Below are 21,154 nucleotides of genomic sequence, written 5' to 3'. Positions count from 1 at the left end.
TCCGCCTGGGCTCCCTACCTCTCCCCCAACGCGCCCACCCCGCACCCCCTCACCCGCCCGCTCTAACCCTCCCGGCGCCCTCGCCCACCCGCCCACCCGGCGCCCTCAACCACCCACCCACCTCACCCGAACCCCCCTCTACCCGGGCTCCCTACCTCTCCCCCAACTCGGCCACCCCGCACCCCCTCACCCACCCCGTACACCCTCACCCACCCGCTCCAACCCTCCCGGCGCCCTCACCCCTTCGGGCGCCCTCGCCCGCCCCTAAGCCCGGCTCCCTCACCCACCCGCTTTCCTCACCCAAAGCCCCCTCCGCCCGGGCTCCCTACCTCTCCCCCAACCCGCCCACCCCGCACCCCCTCACCCGCCCGCTCCAACACTCCCGGCCCCCTCACCCCTTCGGGCGCCCTCGCCCGCCCTCACCCGCTAGCTCGCCCCATCCCTTTGGGCGCTCGCGCCCTCGTCCGGCAGGCAGGGCGATTCCCGAAATCGCCCTGCCTGCCGGGCGAGGGCGCGGGCGCCCCGGGCGGCGCTTGCACGAGGGAGGGCACTAGGGCGATTCCAGGAATCGCCCTGCCTGCCGGGCGAGGGAGCGGGCGCCCCGGGCGGTGCCTGCACGAGCGAGGGCGCCCGCCTGCAGGCGCCCGCGCCCTCGCCCGGCAGGCAAGGCGATTCCGGGCGAGGGCGCGGGCGTCTCGGGCGGCGCCTGCACGAGGGCGCCCTAATTTTGTTGGGAAATTCATGGAAAATAATTAAAGAGTTAATATGAAACTGTAAAGCAGAAGCCAAGTTCATAGCAAACATTTTTTTATTAAATCCACCAGAGAATGCTCACAAGTATCAGGCATCATACTGTTCGTCCACAAATGCGTGCGCATCTGATGCTAAAACGTAGGAAACAAGACCTGTGAAGAACACTTGCTCGAAGGCAACACAGTGCATGAAATAAAATTAGAAGCAGATGAATCCACACACAAATATATTTGATACAGCTGTTCGTTTCCTGATTCGTTTGTGTTACATTCAGTTCCTGCTGAATATCCTGCGGCCGCTTGTACAGCATCCTGGATGCTACTCAAACTGTATTCCCCGTAGTCTAGACGAATTCCTGCCCGCTCCAACGCACCAAGAAGATCAACACTCTCTTTGAGGCGCAAGGCGGCTGCGAAATAATCGTGTTGGGCGAGAAGAGACTCAGAGCAAGTGCCGTGCTTCTCCCACTCGTGTTCCCAGAAAGTCATACTGTTACTGCTCGGGCAACTTAACGATGGCCATTTCCCATTCATCTCCTTTATCAGATCACTGATCTGCACATATTTAGGATTTTTTCATATCACTGTCCAATAATTTTTGTTAGAGGGCAGTTAACAACAAAAACTCCACAACTATCCTCATTTAAAATCAATTATGTAGAAATAAATGGATCTTTAAAATTATAATGATATCTATCGCTATCGTAAACCTGTGAAGAATCGAAGGAATTGGTAGAGTCGCAATTAGAAGGATAGCGGCCATCGTTGTAATTTGGCCGCAGACCATGAATTGAAAAAGCCGATGGGGGTTTTCCTGTGCTTGGATAGAAGCAGCTAGCTACTCTATTACAATACGATCCTGGCCACTGTTAAATCAATACACCAACATCAATTATTATTACTATACGCCAGATTCAAAAATATACCAAATTGATCACTTTTTAAAGAGCAATTTTTCTATTACAAATGCTACGGAGTCCACCTGCTGAACCAAGTAAAAGAAATCAAAGTCCTGAGCCTGTACCGCTTCCAACTCCATGGCGCCGCAGAAAAGGAATGTTATGAGAAAGGCACTTGCAATTTTAGCCGAGCATGATCTGAGCAGGTTGGAATCCTTTGTGGATGCTGATATATCCACCTATTTCTCTGTCCACAGATGGCTTATTTGGTTGCCAATGCCTATATAGGATGAGTTGGGCGTTAATTATTGAAACGTTCAGAAATATCTGTGAGAAGATTCCACTAAATGTGAACGGAAGCCCAAAAAGACGTGTATGTAAGTGGGATATTGCGACCAGAAATCTGACAGAGAACGATGTGACGGTCATTGTTCGATACTAAGTTAAACATACGCAGTGCGGTGGCAGGTTGCAAGTTCCAGTGTTCACATTCTGCCACTCTTTATCTAACTAACTTGAGGTTCCAATAATCTACCGATTATGCCAGCTCCCCATTTATCAGGCGAGGGCGCCCTCCCTCGTGCAGGCGCCGCCCGGGGCGCCCGCGCCCTCGCCCGGCAGGCAGGGCGATTCCGGGAATCGCCCTGCCTGCCGGGCGAGGGCGCGGGCGCCCCGGGCGGCGCCTGCACGAGGGATGATGGCAGCCTCACCCGGGCCGCCCGCGCCCGCGCCCGGCAGGCGGCAGGGCGATTCCCGGAATCGCCTTGCCGCCTGCCAGGTGGGGGCGCGGGCGACTCGGGTGGGGCTGCACGAGGCAGTTGACGTACGACTCTCGTTTTCAGGTTTTGCCCGATACTGAAACATTATTTTGCATAGCGGGACCACCTCCACTGTTTTCTTGCGGCAAGAAAATCGATTCGGTCGGATCGAATCTATTCTTATTAATCTGTTGCTCAAGCGATCTTTGGAAATCAATCAGGGCGAACGTTTCTTTGTTGTAATTTTTTTTATTTTAATCCAAATGAGTTTATAACCTATCTGGTCCTTAAAATTTAATATTGTATGGGATGCCAAATACTATCTTATTTTGACAATAACTAGTTTTCCAATCCACGTATTGTATTATACTGAAATGCTAAAAAAAAATGTCGAAAGGGAAACAAAATGGCGTAGGGCTAACAATTTGGGCCCTTCTTCGTTAGCAGTTTCCGATGTTGTCCTCTGCTTCCCGTCGGGTATCCATATTCCATTAACTCTATTTAAGCGGCGTGAGTTTCGACCAAACTTGCCGTTTCCCATATTCCGGTAACTCAATTCCTCCAAGCGGCGTCACACAACTGCCGTCTCCACCTCCAATGACGTGGACGTTTGCCATCTCCACATCTGCTGACGTGGATGTTTGTATATGACTTTAAAGAAGCGGTCCCCTCCGCGCCCATTTCAAATTTTTGTCTTCTAATGCATCATGCATCGCCATTCACTTTCATGAATGTGGAAGCACCGGATAACTTCATTGATCACAATAAATTCATTTGGATTACCAATTAATTTTATCTTCATAATTAATAAATATAAGGGAAAAAATATCATTTCAAATCGCTAAATCATATCGCAGAAATGCTGATATTGATGCAGCAAATCTGAGAGAAAGGCATTCTAGAACATCCCAAACTGTCCCCATCGTAGGAGCCAGAGTAAAAACAATGTAAAAGAAGCTCAGAAAAATGGCGCCGAATAATTTATAAAGTCTGAATGTAATCACCAGCGTTTACTTAAACTGTAAAACTGTCACGGAAGGGCTGAAAATTTACCCGTACTCAAAAGTATATATTTATCACATCTATTTATAAATTATAATAATTTGATAGGTGCAAAAGGGTGGGAATTATAATAAGTTGATAAGTCTATTTATAAATTATAATAATTTAATAGGTGCAAAAGGGTGGGAGTTATAATAAGTTAAGTGCAAAAGCGTGGAAATTATAAAATTTAAAAGAAATGGAAAAAATTAAATGCATTTACTTAAAACTCTCAAAATTTTCTTAGCAAAATGCATTGTGAAAAGATTTATGACTAGTCCACCCACAAAATTTGCAGCCGACGAATGCCGAGAGGGCTTCAACAATGGGATTTGGGTGAAGAGGGCTAGACTTTTCGACATTCCGGTGGTACAGAAATGGTGACTAAAGTTAACGAGAGTCGTATGTCAACTGCCTCGTGCAGCCCCACCCGGGCTGCCCGCGCCCCCGTCCGGCAGGCGGCAGGGCGATTCCGGGAATCGCCCTGCCGCCTGCCAGGCGGGGGTGCGGGCGGCCCGGATGAGGCTGCCAGCGTGAAGAACCAATGTGAACCAATGTGAATGTAAATGGAAAGCATAAGACCTTAAATTTTTACTATTCCTAGATGGTAGTCTTTGATGTCATATTAGCTTTCCTTTTTGTGAGATACTTAACCTTAAATTCAATGCCTTAAGAAAAATCCTCTTCATTTATAGAAGGGGTTTGAATATTGTCCATGGCATTAAAGGATGCATAAATATGTTTAAGGCAGGGATTCAAATCTCTAAAAGTAATCATATTCTTTTATTTAGTTTATCAAGTTAGAGTTTTCCTCTAAATGTTCTTAGGATGTAGCTTAGAGGATTCAATATATTTTTTGAATTTCTATGTATATAGTACCATTTTTAAAACTAGGGCTTTGTGCCTATTTATCCTTTTGTATATTAGGTGCTCATTAGAAACATACCTAATGGCTTTTTCCAAAATTATTACACTCTTTATCACAAAAATGATTGGTCCTTCTATTTCTTTTTTTACCATATACCTAAATAGAGAACTTCTCAATGGAAGAATACAAGGTTAACATAAAATTATTATAGAGGTATTATATATTATTCCTAACTAATAGTATGTTTAATTCATTATCTAGATCCTTAAGGAGAAGATGTTTTATTTTTGTTGAAGAGTGTGAAAAACTTGGTGAATGATACTAATTCTTAAAACACTCACTATAAAAATATGGTGATATTTTCATACAAATATTGAACTTTCTGAGGATTCTATATAGATTCTAGAAAATATTGATAGTTTATTAAGTAAAATAATTTTATCCTATAGAATTTGGGTGCATTGCTTTTTGGAAGAAAAGGAATTTGGTGAGCCATTTTTGGGAAATTAAATAGAAATTTATCCCAATGGTGAAATTTTTCCTCTAAATTTTTCTAATGTTCACCCACCTTAGCAATCATACATTCAATATTTAGGGTCCATATTTTCCTATAAATTTTAGCCCTAGTGCACCTACTAGTATTTCTAATTCAATATTTTTCCATCCTCTTATGTTCTCTCTACCTCTATTACGGACATGCTAATAGGGGTAAATGAATTGGAAACAGTGAAGTGGTTGTCTCCATTATGAGTTCCCAATTAGAGTTTACATCATTTGGGATAAGAGACCCATCTAGATTCTCGCCCTATAACCATTACTGTTTTTCCAATAATTCTATGAGATATGGATAATCTCACAATAGGAGGTGCTCATTCTAGGCTAAAATTAACTAAGCACTATGATTAAAATGGTCAGATAGAGAATAAATAGGAAACAATGAGCCAATAAACACACATCTACACAGGAAAGCAAGCAATTAGTTGTAATCCACAATAGTAATAGGCATTCAATTTGCTAATATAAATGAAGAATAGGTAACATTTAGATCTAATGAGTTCTCATACATGAAAGTACATAATTTGAAAGAACAAGTTTGTGAGAGAAATTATATAATTTATAGAATAGTCCATAACCTTGTAGTATACATACCACAAAGCACACACATACAACAAATATTCAATAATAGTAAAAAAAGTACAATATGCATGGAAAATATAGCTACACTAATGGGCTTTCAAGGCTTCTTGATACTAAGCCATGAATGTATAAGTACCAACCTCCTAGCTATAGTCTATAGTAAAATCAAGAATTATTAAAATTGCAACCTCTAAATTCCCCCCTACTTAGATTTTTACAACATTTATAGGTTTATTACTAACTTCCCCTTTGTGACTTGGGCACTTTCCTTGAATGGATATCTTAAATGGGATGCAATAAATGCCTGGGCTAGTTCATTTATGGAATTTTGAGTCTTGGCTAAAAATGTTTGTACAACCTATAAAACTCCTTCAATTTTATAAATATGCAAAGTGTGAGTGTGCATGTGTGTTTGATTGATAAGAGCTATGTGAGGACATTGTTTCCTCAAAAAATCATCCATAGTGCCAACCTCTCCAATTTTAATTGAAATGGTCTTAAATCCCTACCTTTTTATTGTGAATGAGTGAGAGGTTTCAATCAAACGTGCAAGGTGAATAAGTGATCTATGGGATTATTTTAACTATTAGAAGTTATCTAGTTAATGGTTTGAATTCATGATTCTTCTATGCTTTTAAGATATGTAGTATTTATACTTCTAATAGGAATAGGAAAGAAAAATGATATTCTACCAAAAACATTAATGTGTTTTTTCCCTCATAAACAACTTTGTTTGACACATAAAAATTTGGTTTTATTAGCATTTTTTAAAAATTTTGAAAATTGACCGTAAAAAAAAAAATCATTGTTCCGGTATCATCACTTTCATTTTGAAGCTATATTTTGCATGAAAATTTCATAGTAAATTTCGTAGTCACTGCCATTTTTAAAACATGTTCAAAATTGACGCCTAAAAAATAAAAACATCGTTCCAGTATACACACTTTTCGTTTTTAGCACTGTTTTTGATGTTTTTTTGGGGTTTTTTGGCCAGAGTTCCCGTTTTGAGTTTATAGTTCCCGTTTCAAAGTTTACATTGTTCCAATTGCTGCCCATTTGCAAAGGTGAAAGGTGTTTGAAGGTTAAGGCTTGGACTTGGAATTTCACTTGAAGGAGGCTTCCAACATCAAGGCTTCATTGGTTGTAATGCTCCCTTTTCATCTATTTATAATACAATATATGTTTTCTTTCCATAAATGTTTTAATTATTGTCCATTTATTGTAATACTCCTTGATTTGTTACATAATTTGTATTAGAAAGTGTTATAGACATATTTGGGCACTGCAACCCCAATCACATATGTCCATAAACCAAGGGCTTCTAAGTCCCTCAAAGTTTTGTTTCATACCCTAAAGGAGCAAGGTCAGCTGACTACATCATCTCCAAGAAGTTTTCCATGAAAAACCACTCAAAACTGGTCAAAGCAGGACCATACAGACTGCCTAGTGCAAAGGGTGCGATGCATCTCACCTGCCACATGCAAAAAGTGCGATGCATACTGGAAAGCCCTTCTGTAGGGTGCGATGAGCGAGAGCAGACAAATGGCACAAGCAGTTTGCTAGGTGGAGACCCTGAGAATCTTCTAGAAGCTGCTCATTTGACACTTGCCTCCCTGAATTTGCCCAAGGATGAGTAAGAGATCATGAAATCTCCAAGTGGAACCAAGAACTGTCAGAGAGTTGACATCAAAATCCAAAAGCTGACTCACCCCCCTGCAAATATCTATAAATGGATTCCTCATCCCAGAGATCCAAAGGTTGGAATTAGATAATTTGCAAAGAAGTGCTGTTGGTTTCTCTTTAAAGACATTGTTGGGTGATCTTGCTTTGTATGAGGTGAAGATGGCTTTTAAGCTGGGAGGATGGTGCTGGGCTAGACCAAGTGGTTGTAATCCTCTCTTCTACTACTTTTACTAATAAAGCTATTTGAGTTTTCCTCCATATTCTGGTGTATCTCTGAATATTGTGTCGATATATGCATTTGTATGGTCAATATATATATGATCCTATATTGTTTACAGTGATAGATCTCTATGCTTTGATGGTATTATGCTACTGTGAATCTACAGGTGCTCTTTGAAGTGGGACAAGTAAGGAAGCAGTGGCGAGATTCTGTCAAAGGAGAAAGGAAACAAGCAAGGAGCCAAGCGGAAGACTGAGGTTGGTACTCTCTGCTTCTTTCTCATCTCTCTCTCGTAAAGGAAAAAACAAGTGACTTTAATCTGTTTGTTTCTAAGATAGCTACCCGTCTTAGTGGGACTAGCAGCTCTGAATAGACACTAGATTTCCCGATAACAAAATGGCGACTCCATTGGGGAGAGATTAGTTTGATTGCTTGTCTCTATTTGTTTGATTCATAAACCACAGACAGAGCCTGAAGTTAAGCCAACTAGCCTTCGAACTGCATTTGCTATGCAAGTGCAAAGTAGATCAATGCTGCTTCAGTCAATCTCCGGGTTTGTTTATGAACTGAACAATTGACTTACAAACATCCTAAGTGCCCTAGAGGTAGCTTGAGTAACCTCATTAGATCAACCCCTGTACTTTGTAGTTACTGACTATCATTTGCTCGGCCTAAATCCCTGAACTAAGCTGCAAACTGTGACCAAAAACCAAGTTAAAGTCTCGTCCCTGGACCATTGCACCTTCTCTTCTTGGCAATCTGGATGCATCGCACCTCTCGTGTGCAGTAGGTGGGATGCATCCCTGTTTCCCTGTGTTACAGGTGCGATGATCAGACAAGGCTAGTTCTGCCTCCAGATTTTGGTTTTTCTTCACTCTCTTCAGCTTTATTCAGGATTTTTGCTGTCTGTGATCAGTAGACCACTATTGAAACCCCCTTCCTTTGCATCATCCAACCTCCATTGTGCAAAGAATTGTGAATGTTTTTATGTATTTTTCACCATTCACAGTTCTCATTTACAAAATGGTAGCTTAATCGAACTTTCGTCTTTGGATTTGAAAGTGTCACAAGTGTCGTTTTCACTCAAGGAAAAGAATCCTTCTCTTTTTGATAGTCGATTACACTGTTTTTTTTCCGAAGAAATAGAGCGCGTAATTTCCATCAATTTCAGAAAATTACATGTTGTAGATGCTGAAACGCATATAATGTAGTGTGGGTAAACCACTTACAAAAACCAATACTTCCGGGAAGTATGCAGATAAAGCCCTCAGACAGGGCATCCAGAAACAGGGTATGTAAACCCCAACAGGAGTATAGCCTACCCTTACAAGCTGATAAATAACAGAAATAAAAACGAAAGCTCCTGTGGAAAAGCAGTAATAATACAAAATGGCTGCCAAAGGACAGAGGGGAGAGGCACGAAATGGAAGCACCCCCATCCCCTCAACTCTCCACCAAATAACCCCGAAGCCAGTGGAAGAAAACCACCCATAAAACCAGAGGAGCCAGAAAAGAAGCTAGCCAGCAACAGCCATAGAAAAGCGGCACGAATCGATGCAGAGACAGACTCCACACCTCAGATCCCTCAACACTCTCCATAGCTGCATTGGTAAACTAGCAGAGGACCAAAAAAGAAACCAGCATCAGCAAGGGAGGCCAACAGGTCCCGTAACGAGCTGAGGCGGGTCGGTTCCGGGGGCAGAGGCGGCTAGGGCAGCCACCTCGCCCCCATGAAGAAAGTCAGAAGCCCAAAACCCTTGTCCCTGCACAGCAACGCAGCACAAAAACCAAAGGCCAAAGCCCCTAACTGAAACCCCAAGGCGGAGGGTCGATGGTGCGCAGAGGGCCGCCGAGGATCAAGAGGAAAACGCCGCCGCCGCGAAGCTCAAAGCGCTGAGGAAAGTCCCGTCCACATCCGATGACTGGTAGCACGTAAACCAGTCGATGGCAGCCGGAAGGGCACCAGAACCCCCACCAGCAGAAGGCCTGCCGCCGCAGGCACAGGCAGCTACACCCTCTAGTCAATTACACTATTACTCTTGTATTTGATCTGAATTAATAGTACTTCAAGTGTCGAAAGTAGTTTTCAATTCAAAATCGCAAAGAGTTGTCTTGTCTCCCTTTTGTTTTTTGAAAAGAAAAATCATTAGTACTGTCGCTTTGAAAGAAGATATAATTCAGATTTGTGCTTAGCATTCATTTGTCATTCACACATTAAGAAAGCGGAAAACAAATAATTGCATGTGCATTTTCATTTAGACTGCTTGTTGATTTTGATTTAGGACAGTGCATCTAATGTGTGCTCTCTGCTCTATGTTGAAAGGATTTCGTTTCTCTTTCCTTAGTAGCTAGGATTGTCATTGCAAAAAGAAGATTAAACGACTGTTTATCATCTTAGATTGCATTTTAGGAATTCTATATCTACATCACGCGATGAACCTTAAAGGCAAACTTCTTAAGAAAGATCAACTATAAAATAAATTCAATGAACATAAAAACGCTTTGGAACCTGCACAACATCCAGAAGTCTAGCTAGAGATGTATTTCGACGTCGTAAAGCCTGGTATCTGTCACTTTCATCGTAGGTTGGGTGATTCCTCCTCTTTGAGACGACAAGTGTCAGTACGGACTTGTGCTCCCACGTACCATCGAGTATATATTGGGAGACCACAATAGGATATATGCTTTATCCTTAGGAAGCCGTGTCTGTCGCCCTATCGATCGTAATGCACTGAACAAAACATTCGGGAAGATTGACTGCCGTACCGTAAAAAGTATTCTGCAGTTTTGCGATTGGTTTGGTAATCCCTCTGTCTAGATTTCCAGAGTAGTCTCTTTTGTTCCTTTTCAGAATCCTTAAAGGAAAAGGTCCATCTGAGCACTTGTCACTTCAGGCTCATTAAAAATCGAAGGCGACTAGAGTCATCTTTAGCTTTTTCTCGACTCTTAAAAATTGAAAAAGCAAGTTGTGTCAAAGCGTCTAAAATTTATTTTAATCGGAATAACGTCACTGTTCCCTCATTGGTCTTAGGTTGAGAAAATGGAGTCCACCAACCAAGGATTTCCCCTCGGGGGAAATCCTAGTCTTTTCTCCTCTCAGAGAGATGTTGGTGCACCTCATATGGCCACATTGTCCCTTCCAGGACTGACAATTGGCCTGCCGATATGGCTTTTCTCGACCTCTATCGTTCAAAGCACCGTGATTCCTGAACAATTGAATCAACAACTAGATGATACTAGAGTTACCCCCCAACCTTCTACTTCGTTTGTCTCTCCCTCTCCTTCTTCCTCTTCGCTTGGTGAAGATAGTAAAACTAAAAACCAAGTAACTGAGAAGAAGAAGAAAGGGAAGGAGAAGAAGAAGGAGCCAACGGAAAAAAGGGGTAACCGTGCATCGTCTAGCAAAAATCCACACACTGTACCATCCAAACCTAAATCTCCATGTGTCATCTGCAAAGGAGACCACTATCATCGAGATTGTCCTTGCATCCCACGAATCTTAAGGGACTGGTCTCCCCGCTTGCACAATCCGGTGTCATCAACCTCTGACGATCATGTTGAGAGTACACCGTCAACTAGTGAAAACGAAGTCACCAGACAGAAAGGAAAATCTAAATTTCCCTGCAGACTGTGTGAAGGCGATCATGCCCTCCACCGTTGTCCCTTCCTAGACGAAGCTAAAAGAGTCTTGGATAATCATCCTGCATCACCGCAGCGACTCCCTCCTGGATATAAGAAACTCTTGCCGAATCCATTGCTAGTTGAAAATACAACTGACCCACCTTTGTTGTCGGTCGAAGCACCTATCATTGAAGATAAACCCTCTGAGTCCACATCGGACCAAAGTCAATAGGTTGAGATGGAAGTCGACCCCATCTTGGCTTCAGAAGATTTACCTTTAGATGATACAGTCACCAAAGAGAATGAGAATGACACCATTCAAATTCTCTTCATAAACACAGACTCCGATGAACATGGGGGCAATCTGCCCATTCCTTTACCATAGGAAGGAAGTTCGTCAGAGTTGTATCCGGTCATTTATACGGTCCCACCTCCAAGCAACCTAGTCGTTTCCTTTGATTGGAACCTACTAGGCAGACCCCGTTTACCGTCTAATGTACCATTCCAAATCATAGTGCAAACTTACAGAATGGTCATGGTTGGTACCATCATAGATGAAGGGGCTTTTGTGAGTATCCTTTCCTTGACTGCTTGGAAAGCGCTTGGTTCACCATCGCTTTTGCCTAAGATGCGAAATCTGACAGGCTTCGATAAAGGAACCAGTCGACCGTTAGGGATCCTTCCAAGTTTGCCTATAACTTTGAGAAGGAAAACCGTTTATCTGAACGTAATGGTAGTCCAAGGACCTTTAGATTACAATCTACTCCTTGGGCGTGACTACATTTATAGCATGGGAGCTATTGTTTCCTCACTCTTTCGAGTGATGCGTTTTCCGCATAAAGGAAGAGTGGTCCAGTTGGTACACCAACTTTCATTCCCCGGTTCACACGTAGCTAATAGTCAAATGCCATCCCTAATAGGTCTTTTTGCGCAAGGAATGTCTCATCAATCTCCAGTCCGTCCACCTAATAAATGCGAGTGATTCGGTGGTTGTGACTAAAACCCAGGGGGCATGCACCCTGGTCTACTTCGGTAGAAAAACTTCATGTATAGGGTAGGTTTCTGAGGAGGATGTATGACTAGCCTGACACACCCGTCTGTTTAGGAAAATGGGATTAGACCGGAATAAGATACCTCTGTTAGAAGGTAGGCCTTTCCCGATAGAACAAATGTTTTGTCTGGAAATTGAAGGGTAACTTGGAAAAGGTAGGCCTTTCCTGATAGAACAAATGTTTTGTTTGCAAATTGAGGGGTAACCTTGGAAACTCTACTTCGCTATACCTGGGGGCATGCAAACCTTTTTGAGTGAAAGTGAAAAGCGACCATTTAGTTTCTTAGTTTGTAGGTTCTTAACCCTTTAAACTCGTAGGATTGGTCGTTCCTAGCTTACATAATAAAAGGAGTCAAAGCATAATTTCGAATGGTGCAAGCTCCCTAAAAAATGAACCTATCGATGAGACATCCTTATTATATGACTGGCACGAGCAGTTTTACGCGAAGTTCAAGCTCGTTAAAAATTAAACCTAGCAATGAGCATATGTTCCACCAGAGTTTAAGCTCATTAAAAAATGAACCCACCTTCGGTAAATAACCATTGTGAATGATTATTATCAGCTTTTGAGCCTTGGTCATGTTCTTACCATCACCTCCACTTTAGCCGATCATTCGCCTCCATTTGATTGTTTACCCTTTTTGAGGAACAACTGTGATGAGTGATCCTATTAGCCACCTTCTTTACACTGCCGTGATTGGAAAGTTCCAAACCTTACCTGGAACCAGCTGCTATCTGAAAACATCACTCGTTCCTCAAAAAATGAGTCTCCTTTAAGCTCTTTTCATCTGACTCATAAAATATGAAAAGATTGCCAAGCAATTGGCCTCTCCAGCTCGTTAAAGTGATCGGAAGTGCTATCCCTCCTCTAGATTTTAATCTTTTTGGACCTGAGGGATCATTACACAAAAATATCAAGCGTTTGTCTTGTTCGGCTCGTTAAAACTATCGAAAAGTCATCCCTTTCACATTGTTTTATACTTTTTCAGACTTAAGGGATTATATTACGAAAAAGGAATATTGGAGTTTCCTTTCTGTCTCTTTTCAAACTCTCTAAAATTGAAAAGGACCGAGTTATCCTTGTTGTTAAACTCATTAAAACAATAGCGACAAACTTGTCCATTCAGACAAGAGCGAGTTTCACTGTCGCTAGGCTCGTTAAAACATAGCGACGGGTTTGCCGAAGGGAAAATTATAGAACAAGCATATGTTATCCTCCTCAAGCTTGACAAAAATAAAGAGGTACTGGTTAGAAATGACTGGGGAAAATTGGGAAGGAAACTTGAAGAAACTTTATTGGTAGCAGGTCGCTCTTGAACATGACACTTTCACTCCATCACCATGATTGAGTCGGGTTGGGTTATTCCGTTCACCGGTCATATCACCATTGGTCCACTGTACCATCCACTTTTGGGGTTAACACTACCAATCCATTTCAGTGTCGCTGATATGTTCAAGAGAAGTCGCTCAAAGAATTCACCTACCGAGCTTATGTCTCATCCGCTACAATATCCTCACGCTTCATTCTTTCATGACTGCCACCCTGAACCTTGTATCATCAGATTGTTTTCACCTCTACAAAATCATTTGCTCCGTTCCGTGTCATAGATGTGGGATCCATCAATACCTTCCTACGATGGGTCACTTCTTGTCGACATTAGCTCATTATCCAAGAAGCCGACCTACGGACAACCCTTCCAGTACTTTGAAGCTTGCATGCCTCAATGGCGAGTTTCTCACTTCCGGCGACAGGTTTACATTAATGGCCTTCGACCGAAAGATTTTGCGTGGTGTTCCACATCAACTCATGCATTCACACCACATGAATTGTACTGTAGTACCTTGAGGGTCATCATCATCATCGATGATTCCTCTCGCGTTTGTTAACAGCTTACATCATCGGCTGGTAATCAGGTGATTTCCTTCCATGTTCGACATCATAACATCTTTTCACATGGATCGACTTGTACTTTCGGGCGAAGATTGAATGAGTTTTGAAGACCCCGGATCTAGTTTCATCCATCCGGGCTGCGATATATTCAGGAAAATAAAGACATCAAATGTACATCATTGCTACACAGATAATCATCCAAACTAAGGGATGATGGCTCTACTAGAATCATCAGTTTGCACACAGACGATTGTCTGTCCTATGTACATGAAAATGAATTTATCAAGCTGAGCATGGGAATGCCCGCCTCAGCTAGATCATGAAAATATTATGAAGATAATGTATTGTATTGTATCTTATTACAGGTCACCTTCCAGTGCGAAAAACCTCGGATCCTCATTATAAAGCATTTCACCCGACATCAAAAGATTTACGACCTCATGCTTTAGGGGGCAACTGTTATAGACATATTTGGGCACTACAACCCCAATCACATATGTCCATAAACCAAGGGCTTCTAAGTCCCTAAAAGTGTTGTTTCATACCCTAAAGGAGCAAGGTCAGCTGATTACATCATCTCCCAGAAGTTTTCCATGAAAAACCACTCAGAACTGGTCAAAGCAAGACCATACAGACTGCCCAGTGCAAAGGGTGCGATGCATCTCACCTGCCACATGCAAAAAGTGCGATGCATACTGGAAAGCCCTTCTGTAGGGTGCGATGAGCGAGAGCAGACAAATGACACAAGTAGTTTGCTAGGTGGAGATCCTGAGAATCTTCTAGAAGCTGCTCATTTGAAACTTGCCTCCCTAAATTCGCCCAAGGATGAGTAAGAGATCATGAAATCTCCAAGTGGAACCAAGAACTATTCAGAGAGATGACACTAATCAAAATCCCAGAAGCTGACTCACCCCCCTGCAAATATCTATAAATGGATCCCTCATCCCAGAGATCCAAAGGTTGGAATTGGATAATTTGCAAAGAAGTGTTGTTGGTTTCTCTTTGAAGACATTGTTGGGTGATCTTGCTTTGTATGAGGTGAAGAGGGCTTTCAAGCTGGGAGGATGGTGCTGGGTCAGACCAAGTGGTTGTAATCCTCTCTTCTACTACTTTTACTAATAAAGCTATTTGAGTTTTCCTCCATATTCTTGTGTATCTCTGAATATTGTGTCGATATATGAATTTGTATGGTCAATATATATCTGATCCTATATTGTTTACAGTGATAGATCTCTATGCTTTGATGGTATTATGCTACTGTGAATCTACATGTGCTCTTTGAAGTGGGACAAGTAAGGAAGCAGTGGTGAGATTCCGTCAAAGGAGAAAGGAAACAAGCAAGGAGCCAAGCGGAAGACTGAGGTTGGTTCTCTCTGCTTCTTTCTCATCTCTCTCTCGTAAAGGAAAAAACAAGTGACTTTAATCTGTTTGTTTCTAAGATAGCTACCCGTCTTAGTGGGACTAGCAGCTCTGAATAGACACTAGATTTCCTGATAACAGAAAGTGTTATGCTTTGCATGGGTTTGTTGTCTCCACTTGATGTTTCTTGTAGGCACTCATCTACAACAACAAATAGGAGATTGGGAGCTTGGAAGCAAAGGAATGAAGGTCGACATCAAGGATATTAGCATAAAAGGGAGGTAGCAGAAATATCCACCTTTGCATTTTCTAGTATGAATTAGGAAAGATTACACGTAATTTCCTTCTGTTGTTGCTAGATCCTCCCATAAGACTAGAGGGATCGTTTATGTCCACAGAAAGGAATTCCTACATAGGACAACCCCAACTACATCACATCAAAGTGTTAGAAATACACTCCCCTTGATTTTTATAAGTCCAAATATGTCTATAAGGTAAACAATCTCCCTTGTTTCTCCCTAAAAAATTCTAAGACGATTGTTTCACCACTTACTTCCAAGTCTTGTTGATGATATTTTCTTTATTACTTATGTTCCCATTCCATGTCATGAGTCTTTTACCTTACATCCCAATTTTTTTTTAATGATTTTTTTATAATGCCCGTGGAATTTAGTGGAAAAGTGCGCATAATTTCTTTTGAAAAGTATCCATGTTGGCATTATGGCTAATGTGTTGTCCTTGGTGAAAACCTGCTTGAAAAAGATATGCTTGATGTCAACATTGCTGATTGTGGAGCTAATGCAGACTTGTACAAATGTTACATATGATATGGGCAGAGAAATGATAGTTCAGTGAAATATGAATGACAAAAGTGAAGTTTGAGAAAGTAGATGCAATTCCTGTGAAGAAGGGTCGCGTACATACGCAGGTCTTGTGAGGAAAGATCACATACAAAATTTGAACCATGGTAATATGGATATCAAGGGTCATTACCATGGTATTGGCCCATAGTAATGGTTATAGAAATGTTTATTTGATCTCGTCAAAGAATACTAACGACATTACCAAGGGATTTACGTAAGGTATTGGCTAAGGCTAAATTTATATAAAGAGATGGAGATCAAGGTGTTAAGTGTGCAAGTAATTAATTGTTTATGAATGATCTGATCTAGAACAAGTGTGCACCAAGGAGAAAGGAGAAGACTCAGATATGAAAGATATGAATATATGCTGACATGTATGCTTGATTGATTTACTTGTTGCAAATGTCTAAGTAAGCTAACAATGATTAATTTGTGATTATAGTGATGCTGTGATCTAAATGAATTATTCAGAATTTTATAGTTTTGACAGTCAAGGCAGCGGGGTGTGAAGTTATGCTTGCAGTGAAATATTTAAGATATGTACGTAGGTTTTCTTATGGTTTGTCATGTATATACGCGAATTTGGTTCAGTAATATGACATATAAATTCTGCAATAATTTACTCAGTATGTTGAGATCTGGACGTAGGTGTTATGCATGGTAGTCGCATACATACGTTGATATGTTTCATGGATGTTGTGTATATGCTATAGGGTTTGGAGTGTGACTTGATGATGACATTTGATGAGTTATGCTTTGTTTGTTGTTGTTTGTCAATGATGTCTCTATCTTGATGATCTATGTTTGACAATGTTGATTGGGTTGAATGTGGAATGGAATATTGATTGGTAATGATGCTATAGTGTGGTATCAGTCATCTGTGATTGGTTAAATAATATATGTATGGTTCATTAGTTGATTCAATGTTACAATGATCCAGTAATTTAATGTTCAATATTCTGAGATTTGTACGTAGGTGTGATATAAAGGAAGAACATATATATGCGGGCATGCTTTAGAATAATAACATATACATTCTGAAGTAAATCTGATCAGGGTTTGCAGTGACAACACTTTGTTTCTGTGATGGTTAACAATGTATTGCTTGGTATATTTTTGAGTAGTTGTGCATTGGTATGATTTGGTTACAATGATATGGATTGGTTTGATTTGGTTGCAATAGTTGGTTTAGGTTCAGTTCAGTTCAATTATTGGTTTGTTGATGATACAATGATTTAGTTGGTTCTATGATTTTAGTTCAGTTTCAATATTCAGTTTGGTATTGAGCATAATGTTGGGCCTGGGTCCAGTTTGAAAATATGATGAAAGGTGGCCTAGAGGTTTTGATGTTTTGAGTCAGGTGGAGCCAGTCTGAAATATTATGAAACATGGTCCACAAGAGATGCTGAGGGTTGGAGCCTTCAGTGAGGAAGTTAGACCTTCCTTCCAGTGGTAGCTGGTAAATTTGTACAGGGGGTAGTTGCTCCCTTCCGGTAGGAGCTGGTAAATGACATTAGGGGGTTGTAGCTGCCTTCCAGTGGGTGCTGGTGAATGAGAGGAGGTTGTAGCCTTCTACCGGTGGGTGCCTATGTGCTGGTAAGCTTTTACGTCTGTACAAGATGTAATGAAGTTTTCTTTATAATAAAAGAAGAAGACAAAGAGGATGACAATGGTGGTTTTCTCCCACATTGGGTTTCCACCTAAAATCCTATTGTTCATGTGTGTTGATGATTTATATACTCTTTACTGCTCATGGTTTCTGCTTAATAAATGAATAATGAAAGAATGATGCACTGGTTGATGATAAATAGTTGATAGAACAAATGAAAAGTTAGTTAACTGGATATATGTGGTTTTACTTCGTTGAAGTCATGTATACACACAAGTTTCATAAATGATAGTGGCATACATAATTTAGAATATGAAATGAAAAGTTAAAGTGGATTTAAAATACTAATTCACAACCCACCCCTCTTAGTATTTTTTACTAACACCCTGAAAATTTCTAAGAATATTGTTTCACCACCTACTTCAAAGTTGTTGATGATAGTTTCCTCATTACTTGTGTTCCCATTCCATGTATGTTACAAATCCATTTGGGCACATTAACCCCGACTTACAGATCAGTACTGTTAGGGCCCATCAAACCCTAAATCAGTTGTTACATGCCCTAAAGAAGTCAACCATAAGAATTCCTAGCTTCCCAAGAAGTTCTATGACTGAAATCATCCAAAAATTATCTCTAAGAGGATTAGTGCAAGTAGATACACTACCAGGGTGCGGTGCAGTGTAGGCTAGTACACTACCAGGGTGCACTGCAGTGCAGCCCAGTACACTACCAGGGTACGCTGGGCAAATTTGAGCGAAATCTGCATTGGGGTTTGGAATATTCTTATCCATAAGATGCCTCTAGAAGTTTCCTCAGCCTATCCACTCCTTTGGGCTCGAGATTAGATGAGGGAGGGAGTTAAGGAACACCAATCCCTTTATCCCTTCCTCCATGGAACTAAATCATAATTTTGGGAGGGAATTCATTATCACCATTTATGGCATAACTTCCTTCATTCACCTATAAAAAGACCACTCATCTAAGTGATCAGGGGCTAGAAATCATTGAATTATAGGGAGATGCTGTTAGTATGAGACTTGAGTTGGTTTCAAGTATTGTAATGATGTCAAAATGTCTTGCTTGTTATGAGGAGAGGATGGGATTGAATTGGAGGAGTGATACTGAATCAAGCAAATTGGGTTGTAACTCTTCCTTTTACTAATAAAGTGTTCAAAGCTTTTTCCATATGTTTGTATTGTTCATTGATGCTTTCATATGTGTATTATGAACTTGATTCCATTCTATGTTTAATCAATAGATCATTATCATATGCTTTGATCGGTTTTTGTCTTTTGTCTGTGTGCAGGTACTTTTCAAGCAGATTAAGTATGGAAAGGAGTGACAAAATTGGTCAAGGGAGATAAGGAGTAAGCAAAAGCTACATGTAGGCTTCTTTACTGTCTTATTTAATCTATTGGTTATAGAAAAGGTAGAGAATGCTTTGCACTATTGTTCTAGACTTAGCTACTAGTCTAGGGGTTTAAGTGTTTATCCGTAGACACTAAAACTTTCCAAAACAAATTGGTGACTCTGCTGGGGATTGAATCATCCATCCTAGTATCTAATCCACCTCCTTAGATACCTTGACATACTTTACTTGTTGTAATTTAGTCTTTTGCATTGAATTTTGGTCAAAATTTGAGGTTAGATGATTCTTGAGTGGTCTCACAAGAATCAGTGCAGGCTAGCCTTAGAGACAGTGCACTGCAATGCACCGTCCAGTTAGAGACAGTGCACTGCAACGCAGTTACCCCCTCTTTGGCCTGTGCTAATCTTCCTAGGGTCAGATTCCCACCCTTGGAATTCAATTTTTTGCCAAAATTCTTCTGCTTGCTTGTTTGCTGATTGTAAATGGATGTCATGTCTCAGAAAATAGGTTTTGATCTCCTTAGCTGGCCCTATTTAGACTAGGATTGATAAATGTTTCTTATGTATTTACTTTTTCATTTTCAATCTATAGTTGAAAGTTAGTTTTTTGGTCGATTGATCTTTGGCGAAAGAAAGTGTCATAAAATCGTCTTTTCCTTCGAAAGTTGAATTGTCGTAAAGTCCTCATTCATGAAAGATCGATTGATTGATGTATGCATATGATTAGTCTTTTCGTTGAAAGTGTTGTAATTCCTCATTTCTTTGAAAACGAAAGTATCGTAAAGTCTTCCTTTCCTTGAAAAGAAATTGTCGCAAAATCGTCATTTTTATGAAAAGAGTTTATTGATCGATCGTGCATTAGTTTTCCTTTTTGTTCATTCACATTAAGGGAAATTGAAAAGAAATACATGAATTGTGCATATTAAAGTTTGTGAATGCTTGGTAGGAATAGCTAGGGAAATTGCATTAGATATGCTCTTTGTGTTTTGTCAAAGATCTGATTACTCTATCCCTACTAGCTAAGGATTTTCATTGTTAAATTGAATGGAAAGAATGCTTATCATATTAGTTGAATTTTAGGAATTGCAAACATACATCATGTGGTGAACCTTGAAAGACAAATTCTAAAGAAGATCAACTTAAAATTTATCTGAATTTACCTAATGGAGCATTTTCACCTAACGAAAAACATTTAGAGGTCTAGGCTAGAGATGTGTTCCAATGTCGTAAAACAAAGCAGCTGTCACTAACTTGTTTGCAATACATCTCGAGTGTGATACCTCATTCCATGTACATGAGTATATCATAGCTCGTCCACGTACCTTCGGGTATATAGGGCGGTGTTACAGTACGTAAAGTATATGGAAATGCTCTCACTGTGTGGTTTTGCATTAGATAGTGCTTATACGGATTGGGCCTCCACATACTTTCGGGTATATATGGGAGGAAAACACTAGGTTGCTATCCATCCTTAAGTAACGGAGTCAGTCGCCTTGTACACTGTGATACATCAAACACAGCATTCGGGGAGATTGCCTACCCGTACTTCTCGGTTCGCCGGGAGGTATTCTGTAGTTCACAATTACTTGGTAAACCTTTTGCTTAGATTATCCCTCTTTTGTTTTGTTATGTTACTTTGATTAAAATAAATTAATTGACCGTGGATAACATCCTCCATGCTCACTCCTTAGTTGATCTTAGGTTAAACATATGGTGAAAAATCCAGAGTCCACCGATTAAGAAATTCCTTTTGATGGGAATCCTAGTCCTTTTCCTTCTTTTGGAAATATTGGTGCTCCATATATGGCTACATTGTCCCTTCCGGGATTTACCATTGGCTTGCCAGTATGGTTGTTTTCAACCTCCTTGGTTCAAAATGTCGTGATTTCTCCGCAATCAAGTACACCTCCAACTGGAAAAAATCAACCTTTAGTTGATCCTAAAGTTGACCCTTTGCCTTCTTCCTTGGTTGTTTCTTCCTCTTCGCCTGGTGAAATTATTGGTACTAGTAACCAGGTGGCTAAGAAGAAGAAG

General features: G+C 40.8%; 1 protein-coding gene across 1 annotated transcript; it reads right to left on the bottom strand.

The window, feature by feature from the left end:
• Positions 1 to 790: 790 nt before the first annotated feature.
• Positions 791 to 6,156, bottom strand: LOC149163404 (ribonuclease 1-like). The gene is made up of 5 exons (XM_089429114.1): positions 6,115 to 6,156; positions 5,216 to 5,248; positions 1,735 to 1,770; positions 1,463 to 1,618; positions 791 to 1,307 (listed from the first exon to the last, which is right to left on the bottom strand). Exons 1-5 carry the CDS (start codon positions 6,154 to 6,156, stop codon positions 885 to 887), a joined length of 690 nt encoding a protein of 229 aa, XP_089285240.1. The 3' UTR covers positions 791 to 884.
• Between the last annotated feature and the right edge of the window lie 14,998 nt (positions 6,157 to 21,154).

Source organism: Pinus tabuliformis, chromosome 5_1 (assembly GCF_031772625.1).
Source record: "Pinus tabuliformis cultivar Carrire ecotype Pingquan chromosome 5_1, CPIR1, whole genome shotgun sequence".
In the NCBI taxonomy this organism is placed as follows: Eukaryota; Viridiplantae; Streptophyta; class Pinopsida; order Pinales; family Pinaceae; genus Pinus; species Pinus tabuliformis.
Note: the sequence above shows the minus strand (reverse complement) of the source record. Positions and strands in the feature narration are given on the sequence as shown.

Excerpts from the sequence above, each read along its gene's own strand:
- LOC149163404 (XM_089429114.1), bottom strand. The coding sequence starts at position 6,156 with ATGTTTTTGGTAGAATATCATTTTTCTTTCCTATTCCTATTA. Across the intron at positions 1,771-5,215 it reads ATCTGACCATTTTAATCATA|GCTCAGGACTTTGATTTCTT; the intron begins GTGCTTAGTTAA and ends GAAGCGGTACAG. Across the intron at positions 1,619-1,734 it reads TCTTTTACTTGGTTCAGCAG|TGGCCAGGATCGTATTGTAA; the intron begins GTGGACTCCGTA and ends TTGATTTAACAG.